We start from the raw sequence: 17,259 nt of genomic DNA on the forward strand, positions 1-17,259 counted from the left end.
TATTATCGTCTCTCACATAAGCATTCCTCATTTTATTAAATGCAGAGGCTCGTGCCTGTCTACACTAACAACTTTTCACACTACTATTGCTTGGGGAATTTGATTACTCAGCTCAACACATTTTAAAATCAAAATTATGGCAAGCATAAACTACCCTGGTGATGGTATATCAGATTACCCCAGAAAAGCACTTTTCAGATGGTCATTGACTTGATATTATGGTTTAACTTCTACTTAATGCAGAACATTCCCATATAACAAAAAAAAAAATTAAAATTAAAATTTTGTCAGATCACCATTAATACACAGGTTTCAGAGTAGCAGCCATGTTAGTCTGTATTCGCAAAAAGAAAAGGAGTACTTGTCGCACAAAGTGAGCTGTAGCTCACGAAAGCTTATGCTCAAATAAATTTGTTAGTCTCTAAGGTGCCACAAGTACTCCTTTTCTTTTTTCATTAATACACAGTTTATCACACTCAAACCACTTAATGCACAACTACGAATTTATCCAGACCTCAATTTCTTTTGCATATGAAATGTAATATCACATTTCACTTCAGCTGTCAGTCAGCTGTCAAATCTCATAGGTAAAATAGATCCTCAGGGTTTTGTTGGGAAACATTTATATATTACATTAATTTCTTAGTGCATATGTAAATAGTTTCTGCATACCTGTTGCAAAAATTAAACCCTGAAATGTTAACGTATTAAAAATCCACACAGAAATGAAATAAATACACTAACTTTTTCCTTAAAAGGAGGGGAATGTGTGTGGTTACAAAACTATCGATATTTATTACACTGTTGGTGCATTTTAACCGGGTTTTACAATTACATTAAGCTGTACACATTCAAAGTGCACTTGTGACACATACAGTATTCCTATTTTTCAGTATTAGCATTGTCATACAATGTTTTATGCCTTGGGACCAACATAAGGGGATTATTTAATATAAGCAGAACGCTGTAACTCCCCTCCTCCCCCCAGTTTTTGACCGACTGTAACTACAGTAACCTAAAAAAGGGTCGCACCAGGAGAGTAACGATGGATAAGGACCTAGGTAGATTTTCTCCCAGTAAATTATACATGGCAGTTTTCATTTCTTTCAATACAAATACTGTATTCTCCAGATCTTCTTTCAAGAAACAAAGCTTCAGACATTTTTATAAATCTGAGACATAACGAGTTAAGATAAAATCTACAAGAACAAGAATAAGAAACTAGTGAAAATATAAATTTTTTAAAAATATGCAGGTGTTTCCTGTTTATAGGAGAAATCCAGAGTGCCAGATGCAGAAGAATATGATATAAATAGGCACAAAGATACCCATAAGACTCTAATTTCAGAAACTGTCTATATATGATCCTGAACCTAATTTAAAATATCTTCTGAACACAGTTCAAAGGCAATAATCTTCCTGGCGAATGTGCAATGAACTCCAAGAAGCTCCCATGCAAATCTCAGCTGGTGAAATTTGACCTGAGGCTGGCTACTGTCCCTGCCTCAGCTCTGGTTGAATGAGCTTTAATTTGTGCCTCAAGCATCAGTCCAAAGGAATAACACATAGAAATGCAGGAAACAAGTTATTTCAATATTGTTCCTTTGGAAATAGAGTAATTTCATCAGGTGGTGTCAAAAGAAAAAAAATTATAGCTCTTCTAAATGGAAAGTAACTTCCAAGGGAACAGATCCAGTTTATGTCATGTTTCAACTGAGATGAAAGTAGAAGACAGACATCGGCAGGGGGACCAATTTATTACTATGGTTCTCCATCAATACCTTTGGAAGGACTTATGCAATATTAAACTGCCTTTGAAGGACTGAGAAGCCAGTAATGCTTGTCGTTAATTGTGTAAAATAAAATTATGGTCATAATCTACCCACAAATCTGCTTTATATATAGTGGTCTTGGTACTATCAGAGACATTTACCGTGGAGCAATACAAAGTCAAATCCCTAAAAACAAACAGAAGTCCAAGCAAATGATAATAAATTAAAGCTTGATTTAAAAGCGTGCCCACTTCTCACACATCTGAATGGTGGAGTCAAGAAATTCCACAAGAGAGAAAATGCACGTGCAGGACTTGGCAGTAGAAGATGCCATCTGATCCTGATATTTACCACAAATATAATCACAGCTGAGTGTAGAGGTCAACCTTAACTACTCTCAATTAGAAGTCATTCCACATTTGTATACCAACATAAATAATGATGCTTTCAAGTTAAAATATTATTTAATCTGGAGCCAAAGGAGCTCTTTCAGGTCTGGTGTAAAGTGATGGGAGGCTTTAGTCCGAATGACATCCCTTTTTATCGAGTTCTATAGAAACTGGAGTTAATTTCAGAAACTTAGTGGGAAAACAGTTAATAATGAAACCACATCAATCCAACTTGACCAAGGTATGAACGAGCACCTTCATATTCAACACTAGTTTTAGCCTAGAAATGCTCTTATGGTAATATCTTTCTTATGACATTGGCATACATTAAGCTATTTCAAGGTAACTGAATATCATAACTGTAGCTTACTATGCTAGGAACAAGTTTGATCCATCAAAAGATCAGTAAACAAGAAACGACATGAAAAATTGCATCAAAATCATCTGTCCTTTCTGCCTAGAACTCCAAGCTTTGATCTTAAGATAAAAAGTTACACTGTGTTGCGACAGCAAGATTTTTTACTAAAACAATGGTGTATTACCTACTCTCAGATGACATTGAATCAAGTTATAGCAAGGAAGTTGTATTGTATGTTCAAGAAAGGTACTTATTTTTCTGTTCCCTCAGTTATCCATTGGATAATTTCTATGTAAAAATGGTTGATAAGAATTGTTGTTACTTATCATGCGAGAAAATAGTTAATCAGCACAACAGTTTTCAAGTAATGATGCTGATTTGAGATATTCTTAAAATAATTAATCCTATTGTTTCTGGCAACTTTTTATCTAGTTTTGTAAAGGGAAGTCACTTACCCTTCATAACTGGAATTCTCTGAGATGTGTTCCACATCCAGGTGCATGTGCCCTGTGCACTTTAGCCAGCAAGTATCCATTGGTCACACCAACTCCCTGATAACCTTAAGCACCTCCCACCTCAGGGCTATAAAGGAGGCAGGGCAACCAATCAATCCTCAGTTCCTGCACCTCTACCAAATCAGAATATTAGACTTGATAGTAGTGAAGAAAAGAGGTCAGGTTGTGGAACACATCTGGAAGAACTCCAGTTACTAAAGGGAAGCAACTTTCCTCTTTTCTTCAAGTACTTGTTCACGTTCCACTTCTTGTGACTCCCAAGCACCATCTAATAGACAGAGGAGATCGACAAGTCTAAACGAAGATTGCTAAGCAGCCCTCCAAAATCGGGCAGCTGAAAAAGATTCCTGAACTAAAGAGTAATGGCTAGTCCAACTACATGTATTATTACAAGTAGAAGTCCTACATATATCAGCTACGGGCATTCCCCTAAGGGCTCGTCTACACTTACCAGGGGATCGCCGCATGACGATCGATGCATCGGTGGTCAATTTAGCATGTCTAGTGAAGATGTGCTAAATCGACCACAGATCGCTCTCCCATCAACTCCTGTACTCCACCGGATCAAGAAGAGTAAGGGGAGTCAACGGACGAGCATCTGCTGTTGACATCACGTAGTCTGGACCCCTCTGTAAGTAGGTCTAAGCTACATCGACCTGAGTTACACTATTCATGTAACTCAAATTGCATAGCTTAGATAGACTTTTCCCTGTAATGTAGACAAGGCCTAAGAGAGGCTGAAAATGTGGCCTGTGCTCTGCAAGAATGTGACCTAACATGACCTGGGAGTTCTAAATTGGCCCCCTCATAATGTAGCTTCATGTAATATGACACTCAATTAGAGATCCTCCAAGTTGAAACTGCCTAACTCTTGGATCTCTCAACAACAGAAATAAATAGCCTAGGGGACTGCTTGAATGGCTTTGTTCTATACAAATAAAGCAACAGAGATCAGAGGACATGCAGAGTATGTGCAGCAGCCTTACTCTTAGTTGAATCAGTCTCTGGAGGGAAACATGGATAAGTGAATGGACTGATTTAAATTAAAATCTGAGATTATTTTAGGAAGATGTTTAGGATGTGAGTGGAGTGTGAATTTATCCTTGTGAAAAATCATGTACAGGGGTTCCTTCATCAGAGCTTGCAATTCACAGACCCTGCTTACCGATGTAATTGCAATGATGAACGCCATCTTCATCCATAGAGCATAAATGAAAACAAATACAAAAGAAGTTAAGTGAGCTAACAAGCGGGCAGTGAAGGCCAAAGAGAATGCCCTCAACAATTCATATGTCGAGCTTTTAAATGACCCACAGCTGGCTGGCAAAAAAGATCTACAGCATTGCCGAAAGGTAATGCCATTTGTAAATGATGATGGGAGAGACTGCTCGTAACACCTGAACAAGTTAAGGAGAGGTGGAAACAATACTTTCAGAATGCCTAAAACGAGCTTTCCAGAGCTGTCAACAAGTGAGCTTAGTCCTGATGTAATGGAGGAGAAGAGAAATGCAGTTTAAGAAATAAAAAATGGTACGGCAGCGGGACCGGATGAAGTGATGGCAGATCTGGTGAAAGTTTTGGATGAAAGAGGCATAAAATGGATAAGCCAATCGGTTAAAGCCATGTGGCAAGACAAGAAAATTCCTGAAAACTGGTGCAAGTCTCTCCTGGTTCCCATACATAAGAATAACTACCGAGGAATAAAACTATTTTAACATGGTATAAAGATACTGGAAGATATTCTGGACCCTAGGCTTAGGAGAATGGTGGAACCCCTCTGTGAACAAAAGCAGTTCAGCTTTAGGAAACAATGAGTAACTACAGATGCCACGTCTAATCCGGTAAAGATACCAACAAGATAGCTTCTGGACTTTCATAGGCCTAAAAAAGAAATATGATCAAGTGGACAGAAGGATCGTCGCATCAGTGCCGAGGAAATGTGGCATACCTGAGAATCTAAAAACTATGGTGACCTTCTCTATATATCACCCAAAACAGAGATCTCAACACATTTTGGAATGACAAGTCTCTGAACTGAAAATCAGACCACACCAGACGTGTGCTGTTTATTATATTGACAGACTATGTCAGCAGGCAGCTACCAGTGGGAAAAGGCAAGAAGATGCTATATGCAGACAAAATAGCAATAAGGGCATCCTCAAAAGGAAAAGGTTAACCAGTGGTATGACCAGCTAAACTGATCTGGGATGAAAATGAGCACGACTAAGACTGAGGTCACGTGGGTAAACAGCACTACCACAGGGAACCTGGGCACAGAGATTAGTGGAGTAAGACTAAATCATACTGAACAGTTCAAGTTCCTTGACTGCTGGGTCATGGCAAATGGCAAGACTGAACATGAAATACAATCCAGTTAGGGGAGCGCTAGAAAAGCATGCAACAACATCTCAGGAGCAGCGTATGACAAGCATACGCCACTGAGACAAAAAGCCCAACTGTGTAAAACAATGGTGTACCCGACAATGTTGTATCATGCAGAAGCATGGGCAATAAAGCGACTGCAGGTTCAATACAGAGATGCTTGAAATGTCTTCACACCATGAGGAGTTACATGAACAGACAGATTTCAAAATTAAAAATGGAAGTCAAAATCCATGAGGTGCCTAACAAAATCCAGGAAGCACCACTTCACTGGTTCAGGCACATGCAGAGGATGAACAAGGCAATCTGGTGAAGCTAGCACAGCAGGAGAGGGTGGTAGGGAAGATGTCCAAGCAGAACAGAGGAAGAGATGGATAGACTGCATCAAAGAAAGAGGTAAGCAAGTGGATCTGAGGGATGCCTCTGACAGATGATGGCAGATGCTTGAAAGATGACCCAACTGCAGTTGATGGGATAAGGGAAAGAAGAAGAAGGTGGCCATCTTCATAACAATGGAGTAACAAGCATGAAGCTAATAATGCAAATGGAGGTCCAATCAGACTGGTAGGTATAACATTAAGATCACAAGGTTTGGGGGGTGGAAAGAGGCTGTCTATCAGAGAAAAACTCTCAGAAGACCTTTAACAAACTTTTTGACTGAAGGGTGAGAAAAAACTCTATGGTATTGAATTGGTGGATGTGCAAAAATAGTCAAATGAACATGTAATAACCTTAAAAATATGTGGTTTGTTGCTAAGCTTATCTGTCAAGATACTAAAGGATATGAAAGATTCAAGTCTCTTATGGGGAAAGGTGATGTTGGTAAGCCAAGGATGACTTGCTTCCATTTTTTCAAAATCACTTGTCCTCGCAGACTGCTTTCTGCTCTGTATCAACATTCTTGCTACAAAGGGGAGGTCCTTCCAGCATAGATTGAACCTCTACTGGCAACCCACAAAACTGGAGTTATGTTGCACGCTGCATAGTAATTGTGGCTGCCATCAAGCCTGAGCATTCAGCAGCATCAGTGGGGGCTTGTAGGGAGATTTAGCCATTAATTGACCCTGTACAAAGATTTAAATTCCTTTGAGTAACACTGCTCCACATAAGAATATTGTAACATATTAGAAGGGCCTGATAGTTCACTCTGTGAAGTTGAAGGATAGCTGATGAATAACCCTTCTAAAAAGTCCAATATTTTTAGCTCCTACTCCTTTTGAGTACTTCTGAAGGACTGATGTTTTGACTTCTCTTGTGCTGCATCACAACTAAACACCCTGGAACAGAATTCATACAGAAATATCTGAGTCTGTCAAAGGAACTTAAAAGTCTTCTCTAAATAAGTAATTTACGGAACCATAATAAAATACGCAAATGGGAAAAAGTGGAGATTGCTAGCTTGGTCTGTTTCACAGACATAAGTGACTGAAAGGAACTGAGAGCCAGCTGGTCATCGGGCCCTTTTAATACTCATGAGGGAGGAGGGGCTCGAGGTCATCAAGGAAGCAGGTATGGTCAACTGACACTATTGGCGAAAGCATTCTGATCCCAAGTGCATATGGTGCATGCATACCAGAAGTGTTACATGTGTAAAAAAGCATTTGAAGAAGTTTCAAACCTCTGAAAAGAAAAGAACTTTGGATTGAGGTTAACTGAGCGAAAAACAGAAAGAAAAGGTAGATGATGATCTATTGCCAGCTAAGTTAACAATTTAGACTCATTAACATAACCTGCAAACTAGCCTTAACTGATTACTCCTTTGAGATTTACTTGGAATATGGCTCATGAGTGAAGAGTGAGGCAATGGCAACAACAAATCAAGGGGTTGAGAGAGATTAGAAAATCTGACTAAAACAAGAATTCTCCTCTAAAGTTTGCGGACGATACCAAGCTGGGAGGGGTTGCAAGTGCTTTGGAGGATAGGATTAAAATTCAAAAGGATCTGAACCAACTGGAGAAATGGTCTGAAGTAAATAGGATGAAATTCAATAAGGACAAATGCAAAGTACTCCACTTAGGAAGGAACAAATCAGTTGCGCACACACACAAAATGGGAAATGACTGCCTAGGAAGGAGTACTGCGGAAAGGGATCTGGGAGATCATAGTGGATCTCAAGCTAAATATGAGTAAACAATGTAATGCTGTTGCAAAAAAAGCAAACATCATTCTGGGATGTATTAGCAGGAGTACTGTAATCAAGACACGAGAAGTAATTCTTCTGCTCTACTCCCCACTGATTAGGCCTCAACTGGAGTATTGTGTCCAGCTCTGGGTGCCACATTTCAGGAAAGATGTGGAAAAATTGGAGAAAGTCCAGAGAAGAGCAACAAAAATTATTAAAGGTCTAGAAAACATGACCTATGAGGGAAGATTGAAAAAAAATGGGTTTGTTTAGGCTGGAAAAGAGAAGACTGAGAGGGGACATGGTAACAGTTTTCAAGTACATAAAAGCTTGCTACAAGGAGAAGGGAGAAAAATTGTTCTTCTTAACCTCTGAGGATAGGACAAGCAGCACTGGGATTAAATTGCAGCAAGGGCGATTTCAGTTGGACATTAGGAACAACTTCCTGTCAGGGTGGTTAAGCACTGGAATAAATTGCCTAGGGAGTTGTAGAATCTCCATCATTGGGGATTTTTAAGAGCAGGTTGGACAAACACCTGTCAGGGATGGTCTAGATAATACTTAGTCCTGCGTTGAGTGCAAGGGACTGGACTCGATCACCTCTTGAGGTCCCTTCCAGTTCTATTATTCTATGAAATTTTAGTGCCTGCAAGTCCACTTAGTCCTACTTCAGCCAATCGCTCAGAGAAACAAGTTTGGTTAAATTTGCAGGAGATAATGCTATCTGTTCCTTGTTTACAATGTCACCTGACAGTGAGAACAGGCATTCACATGACACTTTTGTAACTGGCACCGCAAGATATTTACATGCCAGATGCGCTAAAGACTCATATGTCGCTTCATGCTTTAACCACCATTCCAGGGGACGTGTCCATGCTGATGATGGATTCTGCTGGATACCAATCCAAAGCAGAGCAGACCGACACATGTTCATTTTCATCATCTGAGTCAGATGCCACCAGCAAACTGATTCTCTTTTTTGGTGGTTCATGTTCTGTAGTTTCCATATCTGAGTGTTGCTCTTCTAAAGTCTTCTGAAACACCTCGCCCCTCTCAGATTTTGGAAGGCACTTCAGATTCTTAAACCATTAGTCAAGTGCTGAAGCTATTTTTAGAAATCTCACATTGGTACCTTCTTTGCATTTTGTCAAATCTACTGTGAAAGTGTTCTTAAAACGAACGTGTGCTGGGTCCTCCTCATCCACGACTGCTATGACATGAAATATACGGCAGAACGCAGGTAAAACAGAACAGGAGACATGCAATTCTCCTCCAAGTCACGAATGTAATTAACACATTTTTTTTAAATGAGCATCAGCAGCATGGAAGCATATCTTCTGGAATGGTGGCCAAAGAATGAAGGGGCATACGAATGTTTAGCTTATCTGACAGGTAAATACCTTGCAACGCAGGCTACAAAAGTGCCATGTTCTCACTTTCGGGTGACATTGTAAACAAGAAGCGGGCAGCATTATCTCCTGAAAATTTTAGGAGCATTAGAGCCATAGAAAGGAAACAAGTCTATATTCCATTCCGTTCAAAGTGGCAAGACCTGAAAGGGACAAGCTCAGTGCTTACACTGATGTTTCTCAACAAGCCTATACACACACACACACGACTTTTTCCTGTAGAATTTCAGAAACTGAGTAGCTATTTTGTGCCACTTCCAATACACATCTGTCCCAAGCAGTTTGATGCTACTCTTGACCCAATGGACGAAATCTGCCTCCAGAGCATTCTGAACTTTCGACTGGTTTCGTGATTAACATAGATGGAGCAGTCATAGATCTCTGGTCAAATTCTCCTTAGGGTCACCAGAACTATTAAATCTTCTTGTAGGGCACTGGTCCTCACTGCTGCTATAATTGCTTGCCACAGAGTCCTGAAAAGACTGCTTCCTTCTATAAAGGTGTTTGTATAAAATAATACATGTTTCTAAGGCCAGAAGGAATACATATTCTAGTCTGAACTCCTGTATACCACAGGCCACTAAATTTCTCTCAGGACAACAGGCCATTAAATTTCACCCAGTGTTATTCTCTCCAATTGCCTGCTTGAAGAGAGATTGCTAGCTTGCCAGATGAAGACTGCCTCCACTCCAGCTACTTGTTCCCCAAATGAATCTTCACCCAATTTTTTGGTAGTTGTCAATTGCTGCTTGTCCTGGAACTCAGCCACACATGGGACTTGGAAACAGTGTTGCAAGACACAGCTTTGACAGAACTCACACAACACAAAGGAAACTGTCTGCGACAAAAGGCTTCTGACAGAAAAGTTTTGTGCAGTGTGGTTCCTACCTTGACCCATTTAAGCTTATGCTGGCCACTAAGGTCATGGTGTACAATTATCCACTCCATGATGGCTGTGGTGAAATATATAGAGATTACATTGCCCACAGTGCTTCGGAAGAGTAATTTCTTTTCAAGGTCAAACAGCCTTCCTCAAAGTCTTTTGGTTGATATTTCTCCTTGCTGTGAATAACAGTGTTTGAATAGAGCAGACACTTCTGAACCACTTTCAGCCAACAGACTAGATCTCACTTGGTGGCATGCAAGAGCATCCGGGCTTGTTTACTTAGCTTCTTTGTTTCACATAAATCTTCCAATCTAATCTCACCACATCTGAGATTTCGGACTCCTGCCTTCAGCTGGAGGGGAATAACCATCAAACACACACAAAGCCACTGAAAACTTGAATGGCTGGACCACGACCTGTTAAACTTATCACTATCCTTTCTCACTTTGTAGCAAGCTAGTGGAGGGAAACTAGACACATTATATACAAAACCTGGAATGTCACCATCAAAGGACTATTTACTAACTTCTCTAAAGAAAACAATATTCCAGCTGGTTCTCACAAAAAACACTTGATGTGGACAATCTCCTGTGCCACCTTGTGTCCCTCCTACACTTCCTACTCAAACTGCATCACCACATATGTAGAATCCAAGACCTGGCATTTACCAACATTGGTAGTCAATGACATGGTGCAGCTGATGCACTTACAAGATGCTAGTGGATGTTACAACAAGGAATTCCATCATTTATCTTCAACAGGATCAGAGAACTGCAACACGCAGACACTACAGTACTCTTATCTTCTTCCCGACTCTACGAGAAATCTTGGAGAAGCAGAGATACCCCACAAGCTCCATGACTAGAAACATACCAATGACACCAAGCTGTCTCTTTCAGCAAATGGCATCAAATCTGCATGAGATGAGCCACCAAAAAAGTAGCCCTAATGAACTCAAGAAAGATTCAAGTAATGCTGGTAGGACAGGAGTTGGCCAAGGTACTGACCTCTTCTTCCATCAAAGGCATTTACTCTTATTAAAAGTAGTATGAAGTCCCAGGATCTCAAACAACTCATCACTACCAACATAGTAACTAAGCTCAGGGACATAACCTTCATTTTGTCAGAAGCTATTCCCTTCCATCTCAAAGACTCAGCCAACATGATTTGTGTATTTCTCATCTGCGGAGGAAACTATGAAAAATCGTTATATGGGGCTGATACAGTTTTAAAATTCGTTGGGAAACTGTCTGTCAAAACTCAAAAAAATAAAATATTTAAGCCTCTTCACAGTATGGCTAGAAAAAGCAAAATGTCCCTCAAACTTCTTCAGTGGAGCAGCTTAAAGAACAAAAAAACAGAGTACATTTAATATTTAACTAGAAAAACTGAGTGGCCTCCTTCAGTTATCCACCTGAACAAAAAAAGATTAAAAATTAGAAGTAGAAAAATTATATAATATCTTGAACTTGAGTGTGATAACAGAAGCTGCAGATCAAAATTCTCGATTAAACCGAGAATGAAAAGTGAACAGTGGTCCAAAACCTCAAAACTTTTAAATCTACATGCTGTTACTGGTGCTCAGAGTAATGAAGGTACTTGATTAGCACTGTGGCAAGAGGATCAGTAATGTAGCTACATCAAGTCCTGCTGACAGTATTAGAAGCAGCAGGATACTGCACCTATTTTACACTAACACTGCACAGGCTCCACTTCCAAAAGTAATAGCAGCAGAAATCCGATGCATGACAGACCTAACACCCACATCACTGGGCTCATTCCTACCCCAAAGAGTAAAACTTTTGTTTGCCCCTCCTCTTTTTTTTTTTTTTTGGTAGCCATTATTTCTGGACTGGCAGCTGTAAGGGTCAAACCCTAATTCGGCATTCCAAGGCCACATGTATCCAAATGAAGGTATTTATGATTGTATTCAGCATTAACCAAATGTATCCTGGCTGTCAGTTTCTGGAACACCATATAGAACGAAATTCTTCTTATGTGGTGGAGGGCACCTGATGCATTCTCTCCCATTTTCTGATACAGTGAAGTAGTACTGTGCTCCATCGTAATGCAACACCTGAGCCAGCTGAAGCACACCAAGAGATTAAAGTTCATGAAGTACAATAATAAAAAAATAGAGGATTTTAGATAGAGGTATCTCATCTTCACACAGTATTCCATTACTTATAGAAAACAGTGCAGCAAGAAAGCAGACACATGTATGCTATAATGCCCAACTGTTAATAATAGTTAATAGTTAATAATAGCATCTTCATACTAGGAATATTTGCATTGTAATATCTGTCCTCTCCAAGAAAGAGTGTTTAAATGGCTCACTGATTTTGTCATCTGATTTTTAAAAAATTAATAAAATTGGAGAGGGGTCAAGGCAAGCAGGAGAGCTTGGATTTTACAGAATTGTAGAAATAATTTTAAATGGAAAGCAGATCTATTACTATCTGCTCTCAAAGTGATATATATTGAAGTTCATTTGACAAATGGTGCATAATGAAAACTAAGTCTGTTAGGACTGTCACAGTAACTGACCAATTCATTTCTGATTGTGTTATGCTGATATGCAAAAGCAAGAAAGAGATTCCTAAAGCAACTCTTAACTGCCTTTTTTTTTTTTTTTGCATAATCTCTTGTGTTCAGAATAAAATTATTAAAAACTACTAAAATATTACCAGCTCCTAAATACAAGTAAAGAATACCTAAAATATTAGGCAGGAAGTACAATGAAAATGGATTCGACAGGCGGGACATTATTGGTGGTGAGAGTCATTATTGGTGGTGTGATTTCTCACTCACCTTTTCCTTTATCTGAGATTTGAATGAAACATTAAAATTCAACCAGGCTGCCTCAGACAGGTTTACTTTTGTTTTATAACATTGTCTTGAGGTTAATAATAATTATTTTAATTTCTGTAGTGAACATGTGGAAACAACTTACTGGCAATGTTTTCTTCAGTCCACAGCGTAGGAATTCATTTCTCAAGTGTATCCTAAAATCAAGATCTTCTGGAGAAGTGACAAGGGCATTTATAAACTGCATGCAGGCCACCTGTAATTAGAAATATTAACTTACTAAAAATATCTCTCTCAGCACACACACAGTTTACATACAAGCAAATAAATCCTTTCTGCCTTTAAATATTTAAAAAAAACTTACTAATGCAATATAGTGGCATATAGCAAAGAACAAAGACGTTTCACATCATATTGTTCAGCAACAGTCTGGAACCCATAACAGTTAAAATCCATTATCATCTAATAATTTTACAATGGCTGAAATAATTTTGTTTATAAGTGTAACAAATGTACAAGGACTGCCGTTTGAACAGCACTGAATCATTGAAAGGTTCTCTGATTTTAAGCTTAATGCTTTCATGATTCTTTGAGGAAAAGTTTACAGTTTCTGGTTTTTATTTTTTTGTTTGAACGCCTGTATGATTTTTAATTAATTCCTTGATAAATATAATGAGATTTGGCTTTTTCCCCAGTGAATACCTATTGTTTTTGAAAGAAGTTCTCTCTGTGATGTATTTAGGGAACACTTCAACAAGATTTCAATTTATACGAGAGGTTCATATATAAATATTACAGTGCATAATATGAATTATATTATCTGCTAAAATTTAGAACAAATTTGTCATTTACTATAATTTAATGACACTTCTATAAATAAGTTTAATGAAATTTTACACAAAGACAACAAATAACCCTCCACCTTTTCTCCTGATCTACATGCAGTATCCATAATGTAGCCAAATATACAAACATTTTGTTCACTGGGTATCGTGTTTTATTTCGTTTGCTTTTAACTAAATACGATAGCCATTTTTACATCTATAAATGAAATTCAGAAGAGCAAAAAATTCATCCCATTAAAAACAAGTGTGATGGTCCTATTGCAACACTTTAGGCTACCCCTAAACATGTTCTTCATATATAGATAATTCACTGATGTTTATAAGCAGATTCATTATGTTTCATTCGTATTATAATGGTTCAACAACTATGCTCAACAGGCACATGCAATAGCAAATATTGTTCCATATGCTTACATTAAGAACTATGGGGACTATATAGAATTATATTGCTAATGAAGGGTCCAAGTTTTGTTTCTGATAATGTCGTCCATGCTGGAGGACTTGCTTCATCTTCCCAGTATTTTTGTGATAACTGGAGATTAGAAGACAATCAACAAAAAGATAATTGCCAGGTGTCTCTTGCATTACTCCTGCATAGCATTTTGGAAAATGCCTGAAGTCTCAGGCTACTGACTTATAGTTTAATTGAAGAGCTGTGCATTTTAATTGATTTATTTTTTAAAAAGGTAGACAATAATGTAATGCCAAAAGTACTAATACACATTAAGTCTGCAAGGGGACTCCTGGGAAATTCCAGGTTTGGTGAAATATGTTAACTGCAAGTAAAAGCAGAACCAACATAAAAATCAACAGTAGCCAGGGAAAAAAAATAAGCAACAGATTAAAAATACCCTTTCAATTTTAATTACTTTCACCATTTAGTTTTAATCAAACACCTTAAGGAATGTGTTAAATTTATACTGAAAAGGACAGAAAAGGCTGGAGCAATGCAACCTTCTCTACAGCTGTAGAAAGTTGGTAGAGGCTCTGGATACTGTACAAGCTCATAACTACATCATCATTGTGTTTGCTTGAGTGATCCTTGTTATGTTACAACTATGACATGACTGAACAAGCCAAAGTACATGTCCAATCGGAAATTAATAGAGAGAAAAGGTGCCATCTGCTATGATTGTTTCTGCCAGAAGAAATTCTGGCTTAATGGCTTGTGTTAGTACATTACAAGTAAAGAACATTTTTGTCAGAAACAAGTTAATGAGTCTTGCAGTTGTACCTTTGCTCAAGTGTATATATTTGGATCAAGGAGACAATAAAAATGGGAAAAAACCTATAAAATGAACTTCTTTGTAACATCTGTATGATTGACTGTAGTACAAAGATGATAATATTCTATGATAGAAGATATTCATTTGATAGACAATGCATAAATGCATTACAGAATATTCAAGTAATGAAACTAGGTGAGTTTCTCCAGCTGGCAAAATAAAAATTATTATTAATAATAAATAATAAAACACGTACCTGGGGATATTGTGAGAGGTTAACCATTGAAAGAATAAGTGTAGAGAGGAAGTATTGATTTAACAATTTTCATTTAGGTGGTTTTATGTTCTCAGATATGGCCAATAAATGACAAACTGCTATCTAAACTGAATTATCTTACCTATAGTCTACCACGAAACAACCACAAAGGTAGAAACCATATACATAAATATTTAGTTATCATGAAAGCGCAAGCAAAAGATAGCGGCAAGACTTTTCTTCCTGTTTTACAATTTAGCCTGCTTAATGGTAAAAGATGGATGTAAAAACACCAATCTGAATGCACTCGAGTCAAATGAAGATTTTTGTGTTCCCCAAACTTTAAAAAAAAAAAATCAGTAAGTAACTTCCTTCCCTCCCCACCCCACAGATTCTACTTTGGCACATGGGTTTTCAACCCATGGCCATTTTTCCCCCCAAGTAAAATTTAAGTTAAATTAACTACATTTGAGTTGAAGAAAGGAAAAGCAAAACAAAACATTTAATTCATAGTACTTTGCATCCACTTTGTCTTTATAAAAATAGCTTTTTAGAGTCATACTTTTTAAAAAATTTTTTAATTCTGAGTTATAAAACACTGCCCCTGGGTGTCCAGGCGCATCAAGAGGGGAAAGACGCTACAAGGTGGCACACAAACAGTGGTGAATACAATGTGGACAGCAAGGTGGCATCTTGCCACGGCACACAAAGTGCTTTTAGCACAGAAATCCACCTATCCCAATGGGGTGAAAACCAAAACCTAATGAGGCATGAGTAGCTGATGAGAATGGATGCTGACTAAGTAGCAAGTGCTAGCCAGCAACAGTTAGAGTGAGCATGTTGCTCTTGGTAACAGTAGTAAAAAGTGCAATGCAGCATGGGGGTGGCCTGACCTGGGGCATCCTGCCTAATGGTGGCAGTATCTCCCAGACACCAGATAAACCTTGTAGCATATCTGGACACTTGCCACTGCATACACTATGTTCATGTTTGGCAGTAATGGCAGGAACATAGCCTTAAGTACTGTGACAAAGTTCCTGCTCTACCTTGGTGGGTCTTGCGCTTATTCGCGGATTTGCTCGCCTTGGAGCTTCACGGCAGCTCTCAGTTTGGCCACTTTTCTGAACCCACAGTCCAAGTCGACTCCTCCTGTGTCTGACCAGGAGTTGGGAGGATTGGGGGGGAACCCGGGCCCGCCCTCTACTCCGGGTTCCAGCCCAGGGCCCTGTGGAATGCAGCTGTCTAGAGTGCCTCCTGGAACAGCTGTGTGACAGCTACAACTCCCTGGGCTACTTCCCCATGGCCTCCTCCCAACACCTTCTTTCTCCTCACCATAGGACCTTCCTCCTGGTGTCTGATCATGCTTGTACATCTCAGTCCTCCAACAGTCTGCGTTCTCACTCTCAGCTCCTAGTGCCTTTTGCTCCCAGCTCCTCACACTCACACCACAAACTGAACTTAGCTCCTTTTTAAAACCCAGGTGCCCTGATTAAACTGCCTTAATTGATTCTAGCAGCTTCTTGATTGGCTGCAGGTGTTCTAATCAGCCTGTCTTGTCTCCAGAAGGTTCCTGATTGTTCTGGAACCTTCCCTGTTACCTTACCCAGGGAAAAGGGACCTACTTAGCCTGGGGCTAATATATCTGCCTTTCATTACTCTCCTATAGCCATCTGGCCCAACCCTGTCACAGTACGTGTCTACGTGTTATTATACCTATAAATGGACTGGATAGAACAACTGAATAGAGGAATATTCTCCATTCTGTGTATTTGTCCTAACACATACATTAATTTGTTAACATTTCTGTGTCTTAAATTTTAATAAAAAGTTCAACGCACATTAAGGTGCCCAGAGAAACAAATCAAAATAACGAAATTCACATTAGACACTAAGCCCACAATACATGAACATAACAGAGTCAATGTAACATTTTATTCTATTTACATGTGAGCTTAAAATGTTTAAATGAATTCTCTTGCATGATCCTGAACATATTAATATTCTTCTCATGTAAAAAGAAGTTACATTACTTTTAAAAACGCATGTTTTAACTTCTGACATCAAAAACATCGGGGATATCAATATGCAAAATCTCTAAAAAACATAATTGATGTTACCGTTCTGAGTGCCGCTAGCATTCTTTTACTCAGCAAGGAAACAGGATGGCCTTGCAGCATGACCTTGACCTTTAAAGATCATAATCTTACTTTCATACTACTGTAGAACTAGCTTTTCACCCTGTTGCATAAAAATTACACAAGTTACCTTTGTCATAGGGCCTTAGCCTTTC

The 17,259-nt window shown here is 38.7% G+C and overlaps 1 protein-coding gene across 10 annotated transcripts in view; it reads right to left on the reverse strand.

The window, feature by feature from the left end:
- The window catches only part of DIAPH2 (diaphanous related formin 2), an 811,416-nt gene that overhangs the window by 619,563 nt on the left and 174,594 nt on the right, over positions 1-17,259 (reverse strand). For all 10 annotated transcript variants that reach the window (XM_037908252.2, XM_037908255.2, XM_043522784.1 and 7 more), the window contains one exon: positions 12,788-12,898. In XM_037908252.2, the coding sequence (XP_037764180.1) occupies positions 12,788-12,898 (111 nt within the window). The remainder of the gene's footprint in view (positions 1-12,787; positions 12,899-17,259) is intronic.

Source organism: Chelonia mydas, chromosome 9 (genome assembly GCF_015237465.2).
Source record: "Chelonia mydas isolate rCheMyd1 chromosome 9, rCheMyd1.pri.v2, whole genome shotgun sequence".
In the NCBI taxonomy this organism is placed as follows: domain Eukaryota; kingdom Metazoa; phylum Chordata; order Testudines; family Cheloniidae; genus Chelonia; species Chelonia mydas.